Below are 19376 nucleotides of genomic sequence, written 5' to 3' on the forward strand. Positions count from 1 at the left end.
AAATACATCCGGCAGCCCTGGTTGTCACTGAGCTCTGCCCTGAGTGTGTTCACAGCAACCCAGCAGCTCAGTTCCCTAGCCCTGCATTCCTTGTTCAGCATTTAGTGAGGAAGAAGAGCAAGCCATGTGGTTTGGTTCACTTGTCTCATGCTGCAAAGGTCAAGTTGGTTCAGTCCAAGAGCTTGTAAGCCATGCACAGGCTGAAGTTTGCCCTTTTAATGGGCAGCTCCTGGTCTGGCCCTTTCTCAAGCCAAAGGGTTAGGAGTTGGCCCAGTGTGGTGTGTGCTGGGGTTGTTTGGCTGCATTCAGTGTATTTGATTGACTCCTCCAGGTACTGAGCTTCAAAGCAGTGCCTAAAATTTGACAGACTGCATGTGCAGTTCTGGGCATCCCTCCTGCCTGCATCTCACCAGGCCTGCACTCATCCAGGACTTCACAACTGCCTCTCACTTTGGTCCCAGTTTGCAGACCCTGTGTCCTTCAATTTCCCATGATACTTGTTCTCTTGGCATCTTTTCCATAGAAGTAATTAATCATAGGATCATGGAATGCTTTGGTTTGGAAGAGACCTTAAAGACCATCCAGTCCCAACCCCCTTCACGGGCAGGGACACCTCCCACCAGCCCAGGCTGCTCCAAGCCCCATCCAACCTGCCCTTCAACACTGCCAGGGATGGGGCAGCCACAGCTTCCCTGGACAACCTGGGACAGGCTCTCACCACCCTCACAGCAAAGAATTTCCTCCTCATGTCCAACCTCAATCTTGCCTCTTCCAGTTTCAATCCATCCCTCTCATCCCATCTCTCCCTGCCCTTGTCCCAAGCCCCTCCCCAGCTTTCCTGGAGCCCCTTCAGGCACTGGAAGGTGCTCTAAGGTCTCCCTGAAGCCTTCTCTTCTCCAGGCTGAACAACCATCAGCATCCCATGACTCCTCTTCTCTTTGCAACCATCTTTTCCGTAAAAGTAATTAATTAATTTCTTAGTCATTCCCAGTGTGCTGCCATGTACCACACACATCATAACTCCCATCACAGTCCCTATAAGGTTTTCTGGGGGATCTATATTTTGATATTTCAAGCACATCAGCTCCTGCAAGCTGAATTTGAATGGGTGCAGAATCAGGTATCTTACAGTCACTTTGTAAAAATGTTTTATTTACCTTCTCTTGCTCATTTATGGGAACATTTGAAAAATCCCCTGAGATGATTCTAGTCACCACCCTGTTGTATGCTTTTCTTACAGGGTTTTCACCTCCCCTTATCAAGCTCTGAGGTGTTTGGTTCAGGCTGATTGCTGCCTGCCCACACACATTCTGTGATCTCCTGGGGGCAGAGATACTCTCAGCTTTCCATGTGGCTTTAGCTGCTGCTATTTCTGAGTTAGAAGGGAATGATTTACCTTCCAGGAGGAACAATGACATCCCTGTGCCCTGGGCAGAATTATATGTTTGCTCTTCACAAATAGAGATCCCTCTGAAAAGCCCCAGTTGCTTCCCAACTTATAATTTTTAAAGGTCTGGCCTCTTTTTATTTCCCTCAAACCCCGCCCCCCCCATCTTTCTTTTTTTATGTATTTATTTGGTCTCTATAAAGCTAGTGGAACTACTCTGAAAGGTTGCCATGAAGCCTTCAAAACTGACCATGCCATTTCTGAATAAGAGGAGAGAGAGCAGTTACAAGGCAGCTGGTTCCTGTTTGCTTATCCAAGAAAAAATAAAGAGAAGAAATACCAAAGTGGCTCTTTAAACCTGATCTGCTAAATGAGGAAATTTTACCCCCTGTTCCTCATTTTTTTCCCTGCTTTTACAGGTTTGCTTTCTTATTTTCTTCTTGCTTAATGTCATTGATCTGTCTTCACTTCTGTATTTTGGAAGAAAAGTCCCTTCCAGTTCCTTTCCTGGAAGCTCCTGGTTTCTTGCACAGGGGCTCGTGATCTTTCAGCCCCAGCTTGTTTTTAGGTGGAGCATCAGTGGGTGAAGCTGGAGCCCTCAGTCACACAGAGCATTTTCCAGGTTTAGCCCAGGAAGAGGGACTGTGGATTTGCCTGTGCTCATCCAGCTTTCCCTCCTGTTGCTCTCTCTTTTATATAGAGCCTGAAGATGTCCCATCTGTCACCAGGCCCTGCTCCTGGCCCTGGGGGGCACGACCTTGATCATACAGGGGGGGCTGATGCTGCTGGCAGGGCCAGGACTCAGGACTTTTTAGCCAGAGTGGCTGCTGAGCATCACAATCCTCACAGCTTGGCAGGCTGTAAAGGTGATAAGGGAAAATCCTGCAGGAGACAAAACTTGTGAACAGGGACAGGACCTATTTTATTTTTTGAAACTGTCTCAATTTTACTATTTCTCATTCTCTTTTGTATCAAGTTTCCTTGCTATATGGGGAAAGGCCTTGAAGGGATGAATGAAAAGGAGGGAGGAGAAAACTTGGGTGCCTCTGAACTGGAAGGGATCAAAAGGCAGGGTGCAGAGCAAAGAACATATCATCACGTGGAAAAATGTGCTTGGCTTGTTGCCACAGAAGCTGTTTCCTCCCAGAAGCCACTCTTGCTTTTAGGGATTTGCTTCCCTTAAAGTTTTTTTCATAAAGGAAAAGCCCTTCCTTGGGTTCCTCTGCAGGGCTCAACTTGCGGGCTGTCTGAGTAAATCTGGTTTCTAGGAAACTAGAAATCAAGATAATGAGCACACTGCAGGGCTCCCAGCCCTGCTCCTGTCCTCTCAAGCTCCTGTTGTACACCTGGCCATCTTGGCCAAAGCATTAGTTTGAAGAATTTGAGGCTTCAACACTGCTTTTCAGGAGTAAGGCAGGAAGGGTCTGGCTTCCCAAGCCCTGGGGAAGCTGACAAAAGACTTTTATAGAATCACAGAATGGTTGAGGTTGAAAGGAACCTTAAAGATCATCAGGTACCAACCCCTCTGCTATGAGCAGGGAAACCTACCACCAGATTAGGCCGCACAAGCCTCATCCAGCCTGGCCTTGAACACTTCCAGAGATGGGGCAGCCACAGACTCCCTGGGCAACCGTTCCAGTGCCTTCCTGCCCTCATAGTGAAGAACTTCCTAATATCTCGTCTCAATCTCCCGTCTTCCAGTATAAACTGTTCCTCCTTGTCCTCTCACTGCCCTCTCTGGTGAAAAGTCCCTCCCCAGCTTTCCTGGAGTCCCTTCATGCACTGGAAGGTGCTCTAAGGTCTTCCTGGAACCTTCTCTTCTCCAGGCTGAACACCCTCAGCTCTCTCAGCCTGGAGCTGCTCCACAGGTCTACTTTTGTTCTCTGAGCCCAGGTCTGAAGTCACACTGCCTGCCATGAAGCTCAAAGTGACACATTTATTGAGTCATTTAGACCTCCTGAACTGCAGCATCCCAGAGTGACTCCAGCAGACTGAGCTCTCAGCAGCTGGGTGGCAGTGCCCTGAGATGTTCTCCTCTCTCAGCATCTGCCTGCTGTGTCAGCAAGGGAAAGTTCTTGGTCTGAGCTTTTCCTCCTCAGCTTGAGGAATCCATCCTCTGAAGTTACAAATCAGCTTGTGCTGGGCTGGGCTTCCTTGGTTCTCACTATGTGCTTGAGATAGTCCTAACGTCTCATTTTGGTCACAGATTTTCATTCCCATGTAAAGGTTAGTTCAGTTGGATATCAGGAATGTAACCAACAACGCAGCATCATTTTGCAATAATAACCATGGTCAGGCTTTTTTGTTGCAGCATAAGAAGAACAAGGCTTGTAATTAAATTTTCTGGCTGTGGTTCAAAATAGGTTGCAGTTGACCTTGCAAATTCTTTGTAATGGTTTGGCTGAATTTCTCTACAAAGGCAGAAAAACCCCAACAGTCCCAAGCAACAAAGGCCCCTGTTTGTCAGTCAGAGGTGTCCAAGGATGGGCCACTTTTCAGGCCCTGGTGATTCCAGCCTCTCAGAAATGGATGTGTGTGATGGTGTTTTTTCTGTTTATGGAGAAAAGAAATGAAGGGCAAGGGAGTTGGGGAAGGGTCTTGATGATAAGTCTGAGCAGGAGCAGCTGAGGGAGCTGGGGGTGTCCAGCCTGGAGACAAGGAGGTGAGGGGAGACCTTCTGGCTCTGCAGCTGCCTGAGAGGAGGTTGGAGCTAGGTGGGTCGGGCTCTGCTCCCCAGGAACAAGGGATAGACCAGAGGAAATGGCCTCAAGCTACTCCAGGGAAAGTTTAGGCTGGATTTTAGGAACCTTTCTTCCCCAAAAGGGTTGTTAAGCCCTTGACCCAGGCTGCCCAGGGCAGTGGTGGAGTCCCCATCCCTGGAGGGGTTTCAGAGCCATGTAGATGTGGTGCTGAGGGACATGGGTTAGATCTGGACTTGGCAGAGTTAAATTAATGGTTGGACTTGCTGATCTTAAAGGTCTTTTCCAACCAGAATGATTCTGTGACTCTGTGAAGCAGGGATTTAATTGCTTCTGTTGATGGAGCAGCAGCTTCTGTTTTAGTCACAGTGGGGAGGGAGCAACACACAGAGCAGAGACCAGCTGGATGTTGGAAGCTCTGGTTTTTGAAAGGAGAGTTGGCCAGGATTACCTCTGATGCTTGGTTTTATTCCATTAACAAATGAACTGAATTTTTCCCTCGTGGTTTCTGTCTTCTCCTGTCCCAGGAACACCTTTCTACCCAAGTCAGCCAGTGTATCAGTCAGCACCCATCATAGTGCCTACACAGCAGCAGCAGCCTCCACCAGCCAAGAGAGAGAAGAAAACGGTGAGTGCTCAACATTGACTGATAGATCCCTCCTGGGAATTGTCCTGCTCCTGGGGCTGAAGGAGAATTAATCTTAAGCTTAAAACTAAGGTGGACCTTCACAGAGAGGCTGAGCCTTGATTTTCACACCCAAGCCTAATTAAGCATGACACAAAGCTGGGGTGTTTGTCTTCTGTTCAATTTTCTGTGGGGATTTTCTGCTCTGGGTTTGTGACTTGTCAGCCAGTCAAAAAGGAAAAGATTTTTGCCTCTTTAGACATGAAGTCTTAAAGGCCAGTCTCTGTTCAGTGGTGCCTGTGGTAGGACGAGGGGCAATGGCACCAAGTGATAACACAGGAAATTCCACCTCAACATGAGGAGAAACTTCTTTGCTGTGAGGGTGACAGAGCCCTGGGACAGGCTGCCCAGAGAGGCTGGGGAGTCTCCTTCTCTGGAGACTTTCAAGACCCATCTGGATGTCTTTTTGAGTGACCTGCCCTATATTTGGTCCTGCTCTGGCAGGGGGGTTGGACTTGATGATCTCCAGGGGTCCCTTCGAAACCCTGTGATTCCATGATTCCATGAAAGCAGCAGCATCTCCCCAAGCCTGGGAACCTCATCTGCTTGTGCTGCTGCTCAGAGATTTCCCAAAGAGCCAGGTGGGAGTGAACAAACTCATAACAGTTTGGGAGAGTGTTGGGAATGGGTTCCCATTGACAGAAAAAGAAATCATTCAATATTAGGCCTTGGAAAAGGTAGAAAAACAGTAAGTTGGGGTGGTTTTTACCCAGTTTTGAAAGAACCTGATCACAGGACATGGTCAAAATAGGCAGAGGTTGGAGACAATATTCCCTCTCTTCATAATTCACTGGTCAGAATTTGAGACACAAGGATTAATAGAATATAAATCCATTTGCAGGTAGGGAATCCTAAAGACCAGCCATGTGATTGTCACATTTAAACAGAAAAAATGAGAGGTGGAGTTGGGCCTGTGAATGAAGAGCTGGTTCCAAATGAGTGAAAAGGAAATCGTGTCACTACGTGTGTCAGTGGTTTGACAATATTAGAAGAACTGGAGGGGGGGGGAAAGTACTTGTACTTGTCTCAAACTGCAGAATATTTGTATATTTTTATTTTTAAAGATGATTTGAGATGACTCTTGGTTTGGGAAACCAGAGGAGCTGAACAGTGTGTTGGCTTTGAGAGAGGCCTTTTTTGTAGCTTCTATTAGCAAAGGGTGACAACTCTTCTGCCACCCCTTCCGTCCTGAGGGTCCTTTTTCAGCACCCACACCAGGGCCTGGCCAGACCAGAAAAGCAAAGATGATCAGAAACACTCAGCTGTGGTGAAGACAGTTCCATGCTAGTGGAGCTAAGTTCTTGGAAACAGAAAAGCAAAAGAGTTTTTAAAAGCCTGAAGTGCTTTGCTTTGGGTGTCCTGTTTGTTTGCTCATGGGTGTTGGACCTGAAGAGATGAGAGAAATTAAAGAAGAATTAAATCTCTAAGTGTCCACACCTGCATGCACCATTGGCTGAGTATTTCAGGACTACAAACTTCAGGGCTGGGAAGGCTTGTTTTAATGTCATTCATTGCTTGTCAGGAGGAGAGGGTGGGAATTCCTGCCAGCTTTGAAGACCTTTTTGCTGTGGTTAATTAATACATTTTAGCAGAAAAAACCCACCCCACTAGCTTCTTCTTTTTACTCCATTAAAAATCAGAGAAGACCACATCTTGTCAGTATCCCAGGTGCTGTGTGTACATTCTTTTGTCTTCAGAACCCAAACTGTCAAGAAGGCCTCACAGTCAAGTTGGTAAATCCCACACTCTTCTGCAGATAATGGCTTTGCATGTGGCTGATGGAAAAAAGCAGAGTGGGTTCCAGTGAGTCCCTGCCCTTAGAGGGATTCTGGCTCTGGGTTTGCTTGTAATTGTGCATCTTGAAGATGAAAATACTCTATCCAGATTAACCCAGACTGTCCCCAACAGACAGTGACACAGATTGGCTCAAGTTTCAGTTGAGGATTCAAATGAGTGTGTTCTCTACTGCTTCATTTTGGACAATATTTTCCCTTCCCATTTTGGGGCTCTGAAGAGACTTAAAACACTTGTTTCCTAAATGCTGATGAGTCTGATAAGACTTTAGTTTGTTCTTCTGGTGGTTTCCCTGTTCTCCCCTCAGGATTTTTTGTTTCCTTCTGGTTGTTGGGATGACTCTTCTCAGTGTGGAAGGGAAAAGACAAAAAGAACTGCTTTGCTTTGCCACTTCCCCAGCAGCTGGGTTGGCAAGGTCACTGGGTTTCCCAGCAGGGGCAGGATGGGTCTTCCGTATTTTTTTCCCCTTGCACTTCCCACCAACTGGTAAGCTTAGCTCTGTAGCTAAACTGGCTGTTAAATGTTCTTAAGTTGCAGTAAACTTCTTTTCAGAAGATTCTGAATCTCAAGGTCGTGCACTGGGCTGCACATAGACCTGACTGGTGTGGCTGAGGAGTCTTTGGATTCAATTTGAGGTTGAGAAGAAGGGATGACAGACTGTGCAGATCAAGTTAACCAAACAAACCACGTTCCAATGTTCCTGCAGGGAATCAGCCCCAACCTAGAGCATCAGCCCCAGCCCAGAGCATCTCCTACCAGGTGTCATGGAATGCTCTCCTGTCCATGCTCCCCAAGGACCATGCAGCAGGAAGACTTGTTTGAATTTTCTCTTTGTTCAATATCATAGATCAGAATCCGGGATCCAAACCAGGGGGGCAAGGATATAACAGAAGAAATCATGTCTGGAGGGGGCAGCAGGAACCCAACACCTCCCATTGTGAGACCCACCTCCACACCTACTCCACCTCAGGTAAGGAAGTGGCCACATAGTCTCCTCCTGGTGATATCTGCTTTGCTTTGCTGTTTGTTAGAGGCAATTCTTGTGTATCTTCTGTCCTCACCACCCATCACCTCAGATTCCTGGATGGTCCTAAATTGTCTTGTGTTCTTCAAGGATTATTATTTTTCTGCAAGTTTGGTCATTTTTACCAGCCTGTAGCTTGTCCAATGTGAAGCTGCAACCTTGAGCTCCCCATCCCTGAGTTTGGAGCAGCAGGTGTTTTTGGAGCTGGTCAAGATTTCTGGTGTTAAAGGAGGAGCTAATATATTGGGAAGAAATGTGATGTTTCCATTTGTGTCTCAAGCACATGAGGAAAGTCTGTGTGATGCATGTGATTGATTATGTATCTTCAACTACTTGAAGAGGGGAAAAAACAGGAAGGAAGATTCAGATGAGACATTAAGTAGAAATTCTTTGCTGTGAGGCTGGTGAGACCCCATCCCAGGTTGCCCAGGGAAGCTGTGGCTGCCCCATCCCTGGCAGTGTTGAAGGGCAGGTTGGATGGGGCTTGGAGCAGCCTGGGCTGGTGGGAGGTGTCCCTGCCCATGCAAGGGGTTAGATCTAGATGGGCTTTAAGGTCCCTTCAAACCCAAACCATTCCATGTTTCTCACTGTCTGGCGCAGTGAATCCTGGCTCACTTCAGCTTTCTGAAATCTATTTGAAGATATTACAATAAAGTCAAACAGGATGAAATAAATGCTTTTCAAGAGGAGGTTAACGAGCATGAATTTTTATCAGCTCTAATTTTTATGCAGAGCACAGCAGTGATGTCCAATCATCTACTCTAAGGTATGCAAATACTTCATTGTTTAATATCCAGGCTTCCTTTTGATTAGGTACTTGGAACCACTTTTGTTAATCACAGAAGAACCCTGAAATAGAGCTCACCAGAAAAAGTTCATTAATGCAACATAACTGAAAATTGAAACCCACTTAATTCAGGAAATTCAAAGTTCTTGTTGCAGCAGCATCTCTGATTCATTCCTTTGGAGCAAGTGTGGTACCTTGGATGAAATTAGATGATGCCTTAATCACTGTGTTCGGTGGCTCCATTCCAGTCGTGGTGGATGTTATAATTTTCAAGAGTCTAAAATCAGTAAACTTGAAATATTCAGCCATAACTTTACTTGAAACATGCCAGAGCTTTTTGTTCTCCTCTCCAGCTGATAAAAGCTGTGAACAGTCCCTGGGAGCTTCATGTAAAAACACCTGCTGGTGGTTTAGGGCAGCTCCTGGGAGAAGTGCAAGGGGAGCAGCTTTTCTGTTGTCTTGTTCCCTTTGAACCAAACCCTGCAGATGGAGGACTTTGATGGGATTTCATCTAGCTCAGCACTCAAAATGTGAACGTGCCAACTCTAGGCTTGACAAGGCATCATCTCATGAAAGTGATGCCCAATCCATTGATATTTTAAAAGTATATTAGATTCTGGTGACAATTCTTTTATGTTGACTGATTCTGTAACCTCATTATTTGGAGAACACAATCAGAGAGGTAGAAACTTGCTCAAGAAATGGCCAGAAGCCATCACTGTAGACCAGTCCCTGTCCTCAATTCCACATTGGAAAAACAAGTCATGTTAAAATAGTAATAAGTTTCAAACTTCTCTTTACCTGTCGATTTGGATTATTTTTACAACTGACCCAAGGAAAGTCCAAAACTTGGGTAACACAAACCCAAAGCACCTCTGAGAAGATGAAGTGCTTAATATAAAAAAATGTTTGGCTTATCCAAAACATGCTCCAGGTCCCCAAGACTGAAGCCATGGGTTTAGTCCATCCTGTGCTTTTTGTATCTCCTGCTTTGCAGTCAACATCCCTTACCACAAAGTGCTTCTGGTGGAGTCTTCCCAGCACCTCCACAGTGGTTTGTTGTTTTTTTTCATTGTTAAAATGCTTTAAAGTTCCTCCACAAGAGAAGCTGCCAGTAAGTGGAGATATTATTTATACATTTCTAGCAGGACACTATTTTCCACTCCATTTTTTGCTGGGAAGATAAATAAAACCCAGGGCCACTATTGAATCTGGCTGCAGGATTTGCTTACCACTGACTTAGATCATCACCTTTTAAAGAGTAAGAAATGCTCTTCTTTTCCTGGCCAACCTCTTCCAGTTATCCATGAGTTTGTCACGTTTTGTGTTTTCTGGGTCGTGGTGGGATAAAAGAACACAGAGGAGCTCTAACATCAGAAATCATGAGAGCATTTCTGAGTGGTTTTCCTAGAAAGTCTCTAAATGCTCCATTTTGAGGCCAAGAGCCTGTGAAGGCCAATGTTTCAATACCATTTCTGTTGGTTTGTGTTCTTATTCCCAGAAAACAAATGTGGTATTTTCCCCATTTTGAAGCATCTTTCCTGACCCAAAGACCTTCCAGGCTTGTAGGTTTCTTGTCCACTCCTCTCATTTCCTTCCTGTGATTCTTGTCGCATTCTCTTGTTTTTCCTCACTTTGGTCCATATATTTTTTCATCAAACTGATGATCTGCTGACAAAGCCTTCATGAAACCTGCTCCTTTGGCAACCTCTTGTTTTCTTTGGCTTCCTTCAGCTCTGGCTGGAGGTGGGGATGCAATTCCTCACCCATCCATCATCCAGCTGATCCCACCAGGCTTGTTCCTGGAAGAGGAGCAATCCCAAAGAAAATTCCAACCCTTCCCCAGCTTATTTAGCTGCTTTGATATTTTCCAGCTGTGTTTTTGCCACAGTCCCCCTTTACCTGAAATGGTGGCAAAAATAATGCGGTGAAGGTAACTCATTCTTGTCCTCACTGCACTTGCTGGAAAAGCTGGAAATGGGAGAAAAAGAGAGTCCTGGGAAAAGTAGCAGGTTGCCAGAGAGTTTCTTTTTTTTTTTAGGGAAACGAGTTCTGCATGGATTTCTGATGTCCAGAGGAAGGAATTGGATACCCATGTCATGGGTTCTCTGCTTTCTTGTGGTTGTAAAAAATCCCTCTTCCTGTGGTAGAGCTGGATGAGAGGTCAGGAACCCCTGAGCCCAGAGAGGTTGTGGAGGCTTCTTCTCTGGAGATATTCCAAACCCACTTGGATGCAGCCCTGTGGAATGTGCTCCAGGGTATCCTGCTTTAGCAGGACAGTTGGACTTGGATGATCTCTAGAGGTTCCTTCCAATTCTGAGCGTTCTGTGATGCCGTGAGAGCAGCCACCTGCAAAAACCAGCCTGGCTTTCCACTGCAGAGTCTTAAATTTAGCCCCATTTTCTCCTTTGCATGGTCCCTGATAGGTGTTTAAGGGGTTTTGCAGATGTGAATAGTTGACCTGCCCCATCTGTGTTCACCTGAGAGTCCACAAGTGCTTAACCCCTGCCTTGGAGTTTGGTGTCGTTCCTTAGTCTGACACAAGTTCTTCCTCAAATTCCAAGGTAAAATACAAGGCATTTTTTTTGTCTTTATCAAACCTTGATGAACACAAGTGCAGAGTTCCTCCCAATAATGGTTGGGACATAATTAAACTGTCTGGTCACTGCAGCAGGCCATGACCTCTTCAGTCATGAAGAGGTCATGTCATGACTTTTGGTTTCATTAGATAGAAAATCTCCAGCTTGCTCCATGTTGGTTGGGAGCAGGATCCTCCTGCTCTCCTTTAGCTTGATACAAAATGGGTTTTATTCTCTTATTACCCAGCAGGTACCATTGTAAGTCTGTTTGTAGAAGGCATTGGGTGTTTTTTTCATACAACTACACAGGTATAATAAACCAGCCTGGCGTATTTCCCTGCTGCAATAACAAGTATAATGTGTGTGCACAGAATGCCACAGATACACTGTTCACACCCCTTCTCTCTATATAAAGATATTAAATATAAATAAAGAAGTGAAATATAAATAGATATATTAAAAGAAAATAACTATATCTAAAAATATCAAAGGTGTTTGAAATAACTGAGCAGTTAAGAATGGAGTCAAGTCCAGACAGCAAACTGAAACTACAGAGGTCCAGGCATCTTTGAGTGTTTATCTGACTTTTTGCAGACTGCAGAGGAGCATTTCAGCTGCTCTTGGAAGAAGCACCTGGAGAATCAAGTGTGTTAATAACTCTGCTCCCCTGTCTCTTTCTTGCTATTGTTTACAAGAATTGTCTCTTTCCCCCCTTTTCCTGCTGCCTTTTCCTCCCTCCCTTTCCCTTGTACCTTCTGAATCTGACCACTCTGTCTCTCTTCCCTCTTTCTTTCTCCTGCCTTTTCTTCTCTATCCCACCCCGTTCCGGTTCCCCCCACTTGTTTGTGCTCCATTTTGCTAGTTTTTATGTTCCCGTGCTCATTATCACCCTTTTTTTCTACTTCAAATCCCAGCAGCTGCCCAGCCAGGTCCCTGAGCACAGCCCTGTGGTTTATGGGACTGTGGAGAACCCCCCCCTCGCTGCCAGCACCCCCGGCGCTCCCACCAGCAACACCAAGCAAGGTCTGTTGATGGATATTTCCTCCCTGAATTATTTTTAGTAATTATGGTTGGTTCCCCTCCCCCCCACCCCCCCTTTCTTGTTTTAGTTTGAATATTTTTGGCATGGACACCAGCAGTCAGCAGAAGCAGGAGAGGAGGGAATTCTCCTCCAGTGGAACATTTGAACAATGTGTTGCTAAGGGAATTAATTGAGATTTGTTGAGGTGAAACTGGTTAAAAATAGTTGTATTCAAGTTCTTACATCCTAAATGTTGTTTCCAAGCACCTAGAGCTGTGAACCACCTCTCACCCATGTGTGTTGTCAGGAAGATGCTCTTAGACTGAGAGGGCTCTGTGGGTGTGGATGGAGGTTGAAGAAAGGAAAAATGCATGTTGAGAAGTGGCATGTGAAAGTGTGACCAAGAGGCCACCAGCATCCTGGCTTGTGTCAGCACTGGGGTGGCCAGCAGGAGGACCAGGGCAGGGATCATCCCCCTGTGCTGAGCACTGGGGAGGGGACACCTCAAATCCTGGGGTCAGTTCTGGGCGCCTCAGAACAAGAAGGACATGGAGGGGCTGGAGCGTGTCCAGGGAAGGGCAAGGGAGCTGGGGAAGGGGCTGGAGCACAAGTTGAGCAGGAGCAGCTGAGGGAGCTGGGGGTGTCCAGCCTGGAGACAAGGAGGTGAGGGGAGACCTGCTGGCTCTGCAGCTGCTGAGAGGAGGTTGGAGCCAGGGGGGTCGGGCTCTGCTCCCCAGGAGCAAGGGATGGGACAAGAGGGAACGGCCTTGAGTTGCACCAGGGGAGGTTTAGGTTGGATCTTGGGAACAATTCCTTCCTGGCAAGGGTTGTCAGGCCCTGGCCCAGGCTGCCCAGGGCAGAGGGGGAGTCCCCATCCCTGGAGGTGCTTCAGAGCAGTGTAGATGTGGTGCTGAGGGACATGGGTTAGTTGTGGACTCATTAGAGCTGGGTTAGTGGTTGGACTCGATCTTAAAGGTCTTTTCCAACCAGAATGATTCTGTGATTTGGACAAACAGCCACAGCAATGGCACAGAACCAGAGCAGAGCATCCCATGGCTCTTCCAGAGCTCCTGTGTGGTGTGTCCTACAGGACACGAACAAGTTTAATTGGGGAAAAAAAAATGCCAGTGTGCAAAGGATCTCAATGAATTTTGCTGATTTGAGTAAAAATGGCATAGATGGAAAAAGTTTCTTGAAGAGCTTCCATTGTCTTCTCCCATCTGAGAATACACGTTTGAAGGGGGATTTTTAAAAGGAGAGAGGATGGAGTGTGCCAAGTCTGTTCCCACACTAAAATCTTGTAGCTGTAGCTAAAGATGTGTGTCCTGCTTTCATGTTCTGGGCTTTGGGTGGGAATGCAGAGCTGACACCACTGGTTACTTCCCATTTACTCCCCATGTTGCAGCATTCCAGGTTTCTACCCAGACCCTTGTGTCCATCCTTCACTCCTGAGTGTGTCCTGCAAACTTTGAGCCTGCTGAGGTTGTGTTGGTTTTTTTTCTGGAGTATCTGCTAGAGGCAGACAAAGCCCCAGAGAAGCACAGCTCCAGGAAAGAGGGAAAGAACCTTCCTCTGATGCTTCAGGTGTCTCAGATCCAAACAGAAGCACTTGCTGGTTGAAAGTAAAAGGAGTTATCCCTGGGGATAATTTGTATCAGATTCTAAAATGGACTGAAAATGTTACTCTTTTAGAGCCCTCTCATAGAATTCAAGGTTTTCCCTCAGTGAAAACTTGTGCAGATATCTCTCTAGACTGGTGCAGTGTCTAGAAATGGTTGAAAAGGGACCTTTTGGAGACCATCTGGTCCCATCTCCCACTTGAAGCAGGACTGTGGCTTTTTCTGGATCTTTGTGCAAAGCTTAAACATCTCTGTCACCTGAAGATGTTGTGAGTAGGTTTAACATGCATTAAATGGACTCCAGCACAGCTGCTCCCCCAGGCCCATGTCTGTGTCCCCCTCTCTGTCAATGGCCTCTTGTCCCACTCACTGCCAGGGACATCTCTGAGCACCCCCAGGTGTGTGCACTGGGACTGGGACAGCAGGTGACAGTGTTGCAGGCACCAAAATGCACCTACCCTTTGGAGCAAGTTGGTACTGAACCATCAAATCCAGCACTTGATATCCCTGTTTTTCTACCCTGGGTATGAAAACTCATTTTTACAGGACAAGCTGGTCTTCTCCTTCTTCCTTCTCTCTCTTTAACTTAGTCCCTCTTTTATGAAGACAGGCTGGGAGAGCTGGGGTGTTCAGACTGGAGAAGAGAAGGCTCCAGGGAGAACTTAGAGCACCTTCCAGTGCCTGAAGGGGCTCCAGAAAAGCTGGGGAGGGACTTGGGACAAGGGCAGGGAGGGATGGGATGAGAGGGATGGATTGAAATTGGAAGAGGCAAGATTGAGGTTGGACATGAGGAGGAAATTCTTTGCTGTGAGGGTGGTGAGAGCCTGGCCCAGGTTGCCCAGGGAAGCTGTGGCTGCCCCATCCCTGGGGGTGTTGAAGGGCAGGTTGGATGGGGCTTGGAGCAGCCTGGGCTGGTGGGAGGTGTCCCTGCCCATGCAGGGGGGTTGGATCTAGATGGTCTTTAAGGTCTCTTCCAAGCCAAAGCATTTAATGATACAATATGAACTGCAAGCAAGTGATCTCTAATAAGTTACACAGGTCTGACCCATTTAAATAGAAATCAGGGCCTGAACTGGGGTTTGCCCCCCATAAGCTTGCCTGTGTTTATCTCTTTTCCATCCCAGAATGGTTCCAACATTTGTTCCAGTCCAAAAATTGCTGAGGAGCACTTTTATGTAAGCATTGCAGGAAAGAGGGAGCCCTGAAATGACACCAGACTGTGGCCTCTGGGGAGGGCAGAGCATCCCTGGTGTTGGTCACAGGGCAGGGAGAGTTAAAGGTGAAGAAACTTTAGACAACATGAGAAATGTTTCTTTTAGCTCCCCCCCAAGTGACTGGAGGGGCACATCTTCCCAGAAATACATGCCAGGGTGTCAAAAGAATTTTTCACTTTGTGCCTGATGTTGGGCTTTGTGTGTTCCAAAATAGCAATAGTCATGGAGAGGCTGGCACAGCTTTCTGAAGTGTTTGTCAAACCAAATGTTATCTCCTGCCTTAGGACCCCTTGGCCATGTTCATCCTGTAGGTCAGGTTTTCCCTTGTCTCCTTCACCTCGTGCCCTGGTTTTGGGCAGGTGAAATTTGGTCTGATAATTTGGGCACAAACTGGAGGTTCAAGTTAAACACAAGGATAAACTTTTTGACTCTGAGGGTACCAGAGCCCTGGAACAGGCTGCCCAGAGTTGTGGAGTCTCTACCCCTGAAGACATTCCAAATCCCATCTGGACCTGTTCCTGTGGGATCTACTGTAGAGGATCCTGTTCTGGGAGGGGGTTGGACTAGATGATCTCCAGAGGTCCCTTCCAAGCCCCACCACTCTGTGGCTCTGGTGGCATTCCAGAATGGTTTGGCAGCATTTGGCCCCTTCCTGGGCTGGGAAACAGGAGCAGAGCATGTGGGCTGGGCCAGCAGCCCTGGCCTCAGGTGTTGCTGCAGCCTGCCAGACCCTGCAGTCCCTGTTATCTCTGCACTGAAGTTGTTAAGAGAGGCTGAATTTAGGTTTGTGTTGTATTTTATATCCATGGCTGTTTCTTTTTTTAAAAGACAAGCACTTGGCAGCCAGCAGCTTCTGGCTTTCCAGGCTTCCAAGTTCATACATGGTTTGGAAGAATTCAGGAATTGCTGCTATAATATAAATGAATCTGGAGGTAAAGAGGCAGCTTTGGTTCTTGTGGGTGTCCCTGGTGCTCATCTATCAGCTGGTCTGCAGGAGGTGAGGATGTTGCTGGAGATCTGAGGTGGAGCTGGTGGCAGAGTGAGGGACCTGGGCAGCAGGCCAGGCTGGTGCAGGAGTTGTGATGAGGGATAATTGTGCATGAAATCAGAGCTGTCCATGGCTGCTCAGCTTGTCCAGGTTTTGTGGGTTGGTTGGAGTATTATCTGAGTGTCACAGAATGCCAGGTTGGAAGGGACCTCAGGGATCATCCAGTCCAACCTTTCCAGGTAATCATCCAGTTGAAATGAGGTGGCCCAGCACCTGTCAGGCTGAGATTTCCAACTGTCCCATGTGCGGGAATCCACCTCTTCCCTGGGGAGATTAGTCCAATGTCCACCTGTTCTCATGGGGAAACATTTTCTCCTGGAGTCCAATGGGAATCTCCCCAGGAGCAACTTGTACCCATCACCCCTTGGCTTTTCCTTCTCCTTGGCACAAGGGAGTCTCCATCTTCTTGGCAGCCACCCTTTATGGCCTGGGACATGGCAATAAGGTCTCCTCTGAGCCTTCTCCTCTCCAGGCTGAACAAACCCAGCTCTCTCAGCCTCTCCTCACATGGCAGGTCCTCCAGTCCTCTGATCACCGTCCTGACCTTTCTCTGGACCCTCTCCAGCCTGTCCAACATCCTTTTTATGGAGCAGGGACCAAAACTGAACCCAGTGCTCCAGGTGGTATAATTTCGGTTTTTTTAACCTCTTTCCAAGTCCTGCAGTGTAGAAGAGACAGAATAACAAGGTTTATGGGAAAGAGGTGAATGTCAGACCCCAAAGTTTATGGAAAGCTTCTTGTCCCTCAGCTCAGGACTTGGTAACATCTGCTCCAAGACCTGCCTGGGAGGCCCGTGTTGGAACCGCCTCGGGAGTCAGGACAAAAGATGGAAAACTGGCATCAAGCCCAGCAATTATTTTCAGATAAACACCACAAAGCAGAAAACAATTCCCATATCCAGTAAAATCTTCCCCTTCCACTGTTCTGGGCAGTCCTTGCCACTGTGACCACCCAGCCACCCAGCTCCCTCTCTGGCTTTGGTGTCTGCAGGGAGGAGGCAGCAAACATCTGTCCTGCTGAGCTTGTGGAAGTGTTTCTGATGTAGAGTCATTCTGCAAGATTTGGGTGTATCTGGAGATTTTACAAACCATCTATGGCTGGAGCAAGCTTTGCTTCTGAGCAGCCTGCTGCTTCCAGGAAATACTTCCTAAATATAATGTGAGGAGTGATCCTGACAACACAGGAATTTCCACCTCAACGTGAGGAGAAACTTCTTCTGTGTGAAGGTCACAGAGCCCTGGGACAGGCTGCCCAGAGAGGCTGGGGAGTCTCCTTCTCTGGAGACTTTCAAGACCCATCTGGAGACGTTGCTGTGTGACCTGCCCTGGGTGTTTCTGCTGCAGCAGGGGAGTTGGACTTGATCTTCAGAGGTCCCTTCCAACCCCTGTGATTCTATGATTTTTGTTTTCCCTTCCCAATTCTATGTTGTTTCACGTGACCCTTTCTGGAGGAGCTGGCAGGGATGAAGTTTCCTTTGCCAGGACATTGGGTTTGGATGTCCGTGTTGGTCACTCAAGATTTACTTCTCATTAGCCAAATCTGCTCATTGTTCTTAAATCCCCCCTTCCTGGCATGACTTTTTTCCTCAAATTTTGCACCCACAGCCTGTCCCTCTCTCCAACATACTGGCCAAACTGATGCTGTTAAAAGTGCGTTTAAACCACTGGTTTTAAAATGCCGTTGTATATTTTTTTGCTGGGTTTTTTCCTCTCTCAGAATGTTTTTCTAGACACTTCAGCTGCTTTTTTTTTTTTTTTTTTTTTTTTGAGCAATCTCATCTGTCTCAAGGGAGAGAATATCCAGGCAGTTGTTTACAGCCAGCTGTAAATGTCAGGAATGCTCCATGAGTCGCTGGCAAAGGATGTTCCAGAAATCGGAGGTGACGCATTTTCTTTTCTAAACCAGTTCAAAAGCAGCTGCTGGGACACTTTCTCCCATCTTTTTTTTCCCCTCGTTTATCATCCTCCCTCAAAGCCATCTCCCTTTGTGCCTTATTAAGTTGATAAATGGCTGCATTGGCCGTAGTCCTCACTGTAGCACCACTGGGGTTGTCAGTGGCTGGATGCAAAGTTCTTCATTGCTCCAGCTGGTCCTGAAGATGGGACTTGATGGTCCAAGCAGTTTCAGAAGGATTCTCCTTCAAAACCCTGTTCCCTTCAGTTGAATAAGCCTCAAATGAAAAGCCAGCAAGAGCTGGAAAAGGCCAAGCAAAGCTGTTCCTGGTCCGTTCCATCTCAGTTGTGATTATTTGGGTTGATTGTAGCCTTTGATTTCCTCCATTGAACAGGGAGGTTTGTGCCTCTGGATTTTCCAGAGTTGCTTTTTGCTGTTGTGACAGTGTCCCTGAAGGAGTTCCCTGTTGCTTCAGTGCTCAGAGAGCCCTGAGGCATTTTGTGCTGATGGAGTGGAGCTCCGTCCCTGGGAACGGATAAAGCCAACCTTCTAACGGTGATTTGGAGCTGGACCATTGTCCTGGTTTGAGCCAGGATGAAGCTGGTTTTCCAGGGACCATGAGTCCCTGCTATCTGTATGACTGACTGGGAGTGACACCCATCTCCAGCCAGTGACACCCATCTCACGCAATGATCAAGCCAGGGATCCCCATCTCATCCATCTTGCAGATCTGGAGCACTGAGGTGCTTTCCCAAGCCAGAGCTTACAGTCTGCATCTTGTCCTCAAAGCAGAGGTAGGAGAGGCTATAGCAGAGACGAGTTCCTGGAGATCTTCTAGGACCTTGACTAGTACTTGGTTTCAGGAGGTGGCAATAAGTGTGTTAAATGGAGTTGCAGCAGAGCTTTGGGAGCTGTGTGATGGAGTCACAAAGCCCAATCACAGGGTAAGAACAGGGACCCCTTGGTGTCTTTTGGGGTTTGGTTTGATACTTGTGCAGATTTCTTTGGTCTTTTCCCACCCTGCTTGGTACCCTCAGCCCCCAAACATCAAGAAGTAACGAGGCTGTTCTTTGGTGCCTGCACTTAAATCCCTTTTTGCTTTGGCCTGCTTTGGGGAAAGGTGCCTTGGCTGAAATGGGGAGCAGTAGAAGGGGATTGTGTTCTCTAGCCTGATGGGTGATGGGAGTTGGGAAATAACACCTGGAGACATAAACTGGGTGCATTTCCCATAAGTAGCAGAGGTGAGACAGTGTCCATAGCAGAACAGCCCCTCAGTGTTGCTGGAGTCACTTCTCCCTCCTGCAAAGAGGAGGAACAGTTGCAGAGAGCAGGTTACTGGTGCTCTCACCAGTGTCTCTGTTCACCTACATCTTCAAACATGAGCTTGCCCAGGTCTTGGTGTTTAAACCCCAGGCTCCTTTGAGGCAGGATACAAGTAAGTGTAGTTTTTATTTCTGTCAAGCAAAAAATTAATTTCAGCTGCAGAGTTGACCTGAGGGCTGGAGCAGCTCTGCTCTGGAGCCAGGCTGGGAGAGCTGGGGTGTTCAGCCTGGAGAAGAGAAGGCTCCAGGGAGACCTTAGAGCACCTTCCAGCGCCTGAAAGGGCTCCAGGAAAGCTGGGGAGGG

At 47.2% G+C, this 19376-nt stretch overlaps 1 protein-coding gene across 1 annotated transcript in view; it reads left to right on the forward strand.

The window, feature by feature from the left end:
• The window catches only part of EIF4G3 (eukaryotic translation initiation factor 4 gamma, 3), an 86312-nt gene that overhangs the window by 13326 nt on the left and 53610 nt on the right, over positions 1-19376 (forward strand). Inside the window, exons 7-9 of the mRNA XM_009995741.1 lie at positions 4614-4714; positions 7413-7535; positions 11870-11978. Of these exons, the coding sequence (XP_009994043.1) occupies positions 4614-4714; positions 7413-7535; positions 11870-11978 (333 nt within the window). The remainder of the gene's footprint in view (positions 1-4613; positions 4715-7412; positions 7536-11869; positions 11979-19376) is intronic.

This window comes from Chaetura pelagica, unplaced genomic scaffold (genome assembly GCF_000747805.2).
Source record: "Chaetura pelagica isolate M959 unplaced genomic scaffold, ChaPel_1.0 scaffold234, whole genome shotgun sequence".
Taxonomy (NCBI): Eukaryota; Metazoa; Chordata; class Aves; order Apodiformes; family Apodidae; genus Chaetura; species Chaetura pelagica.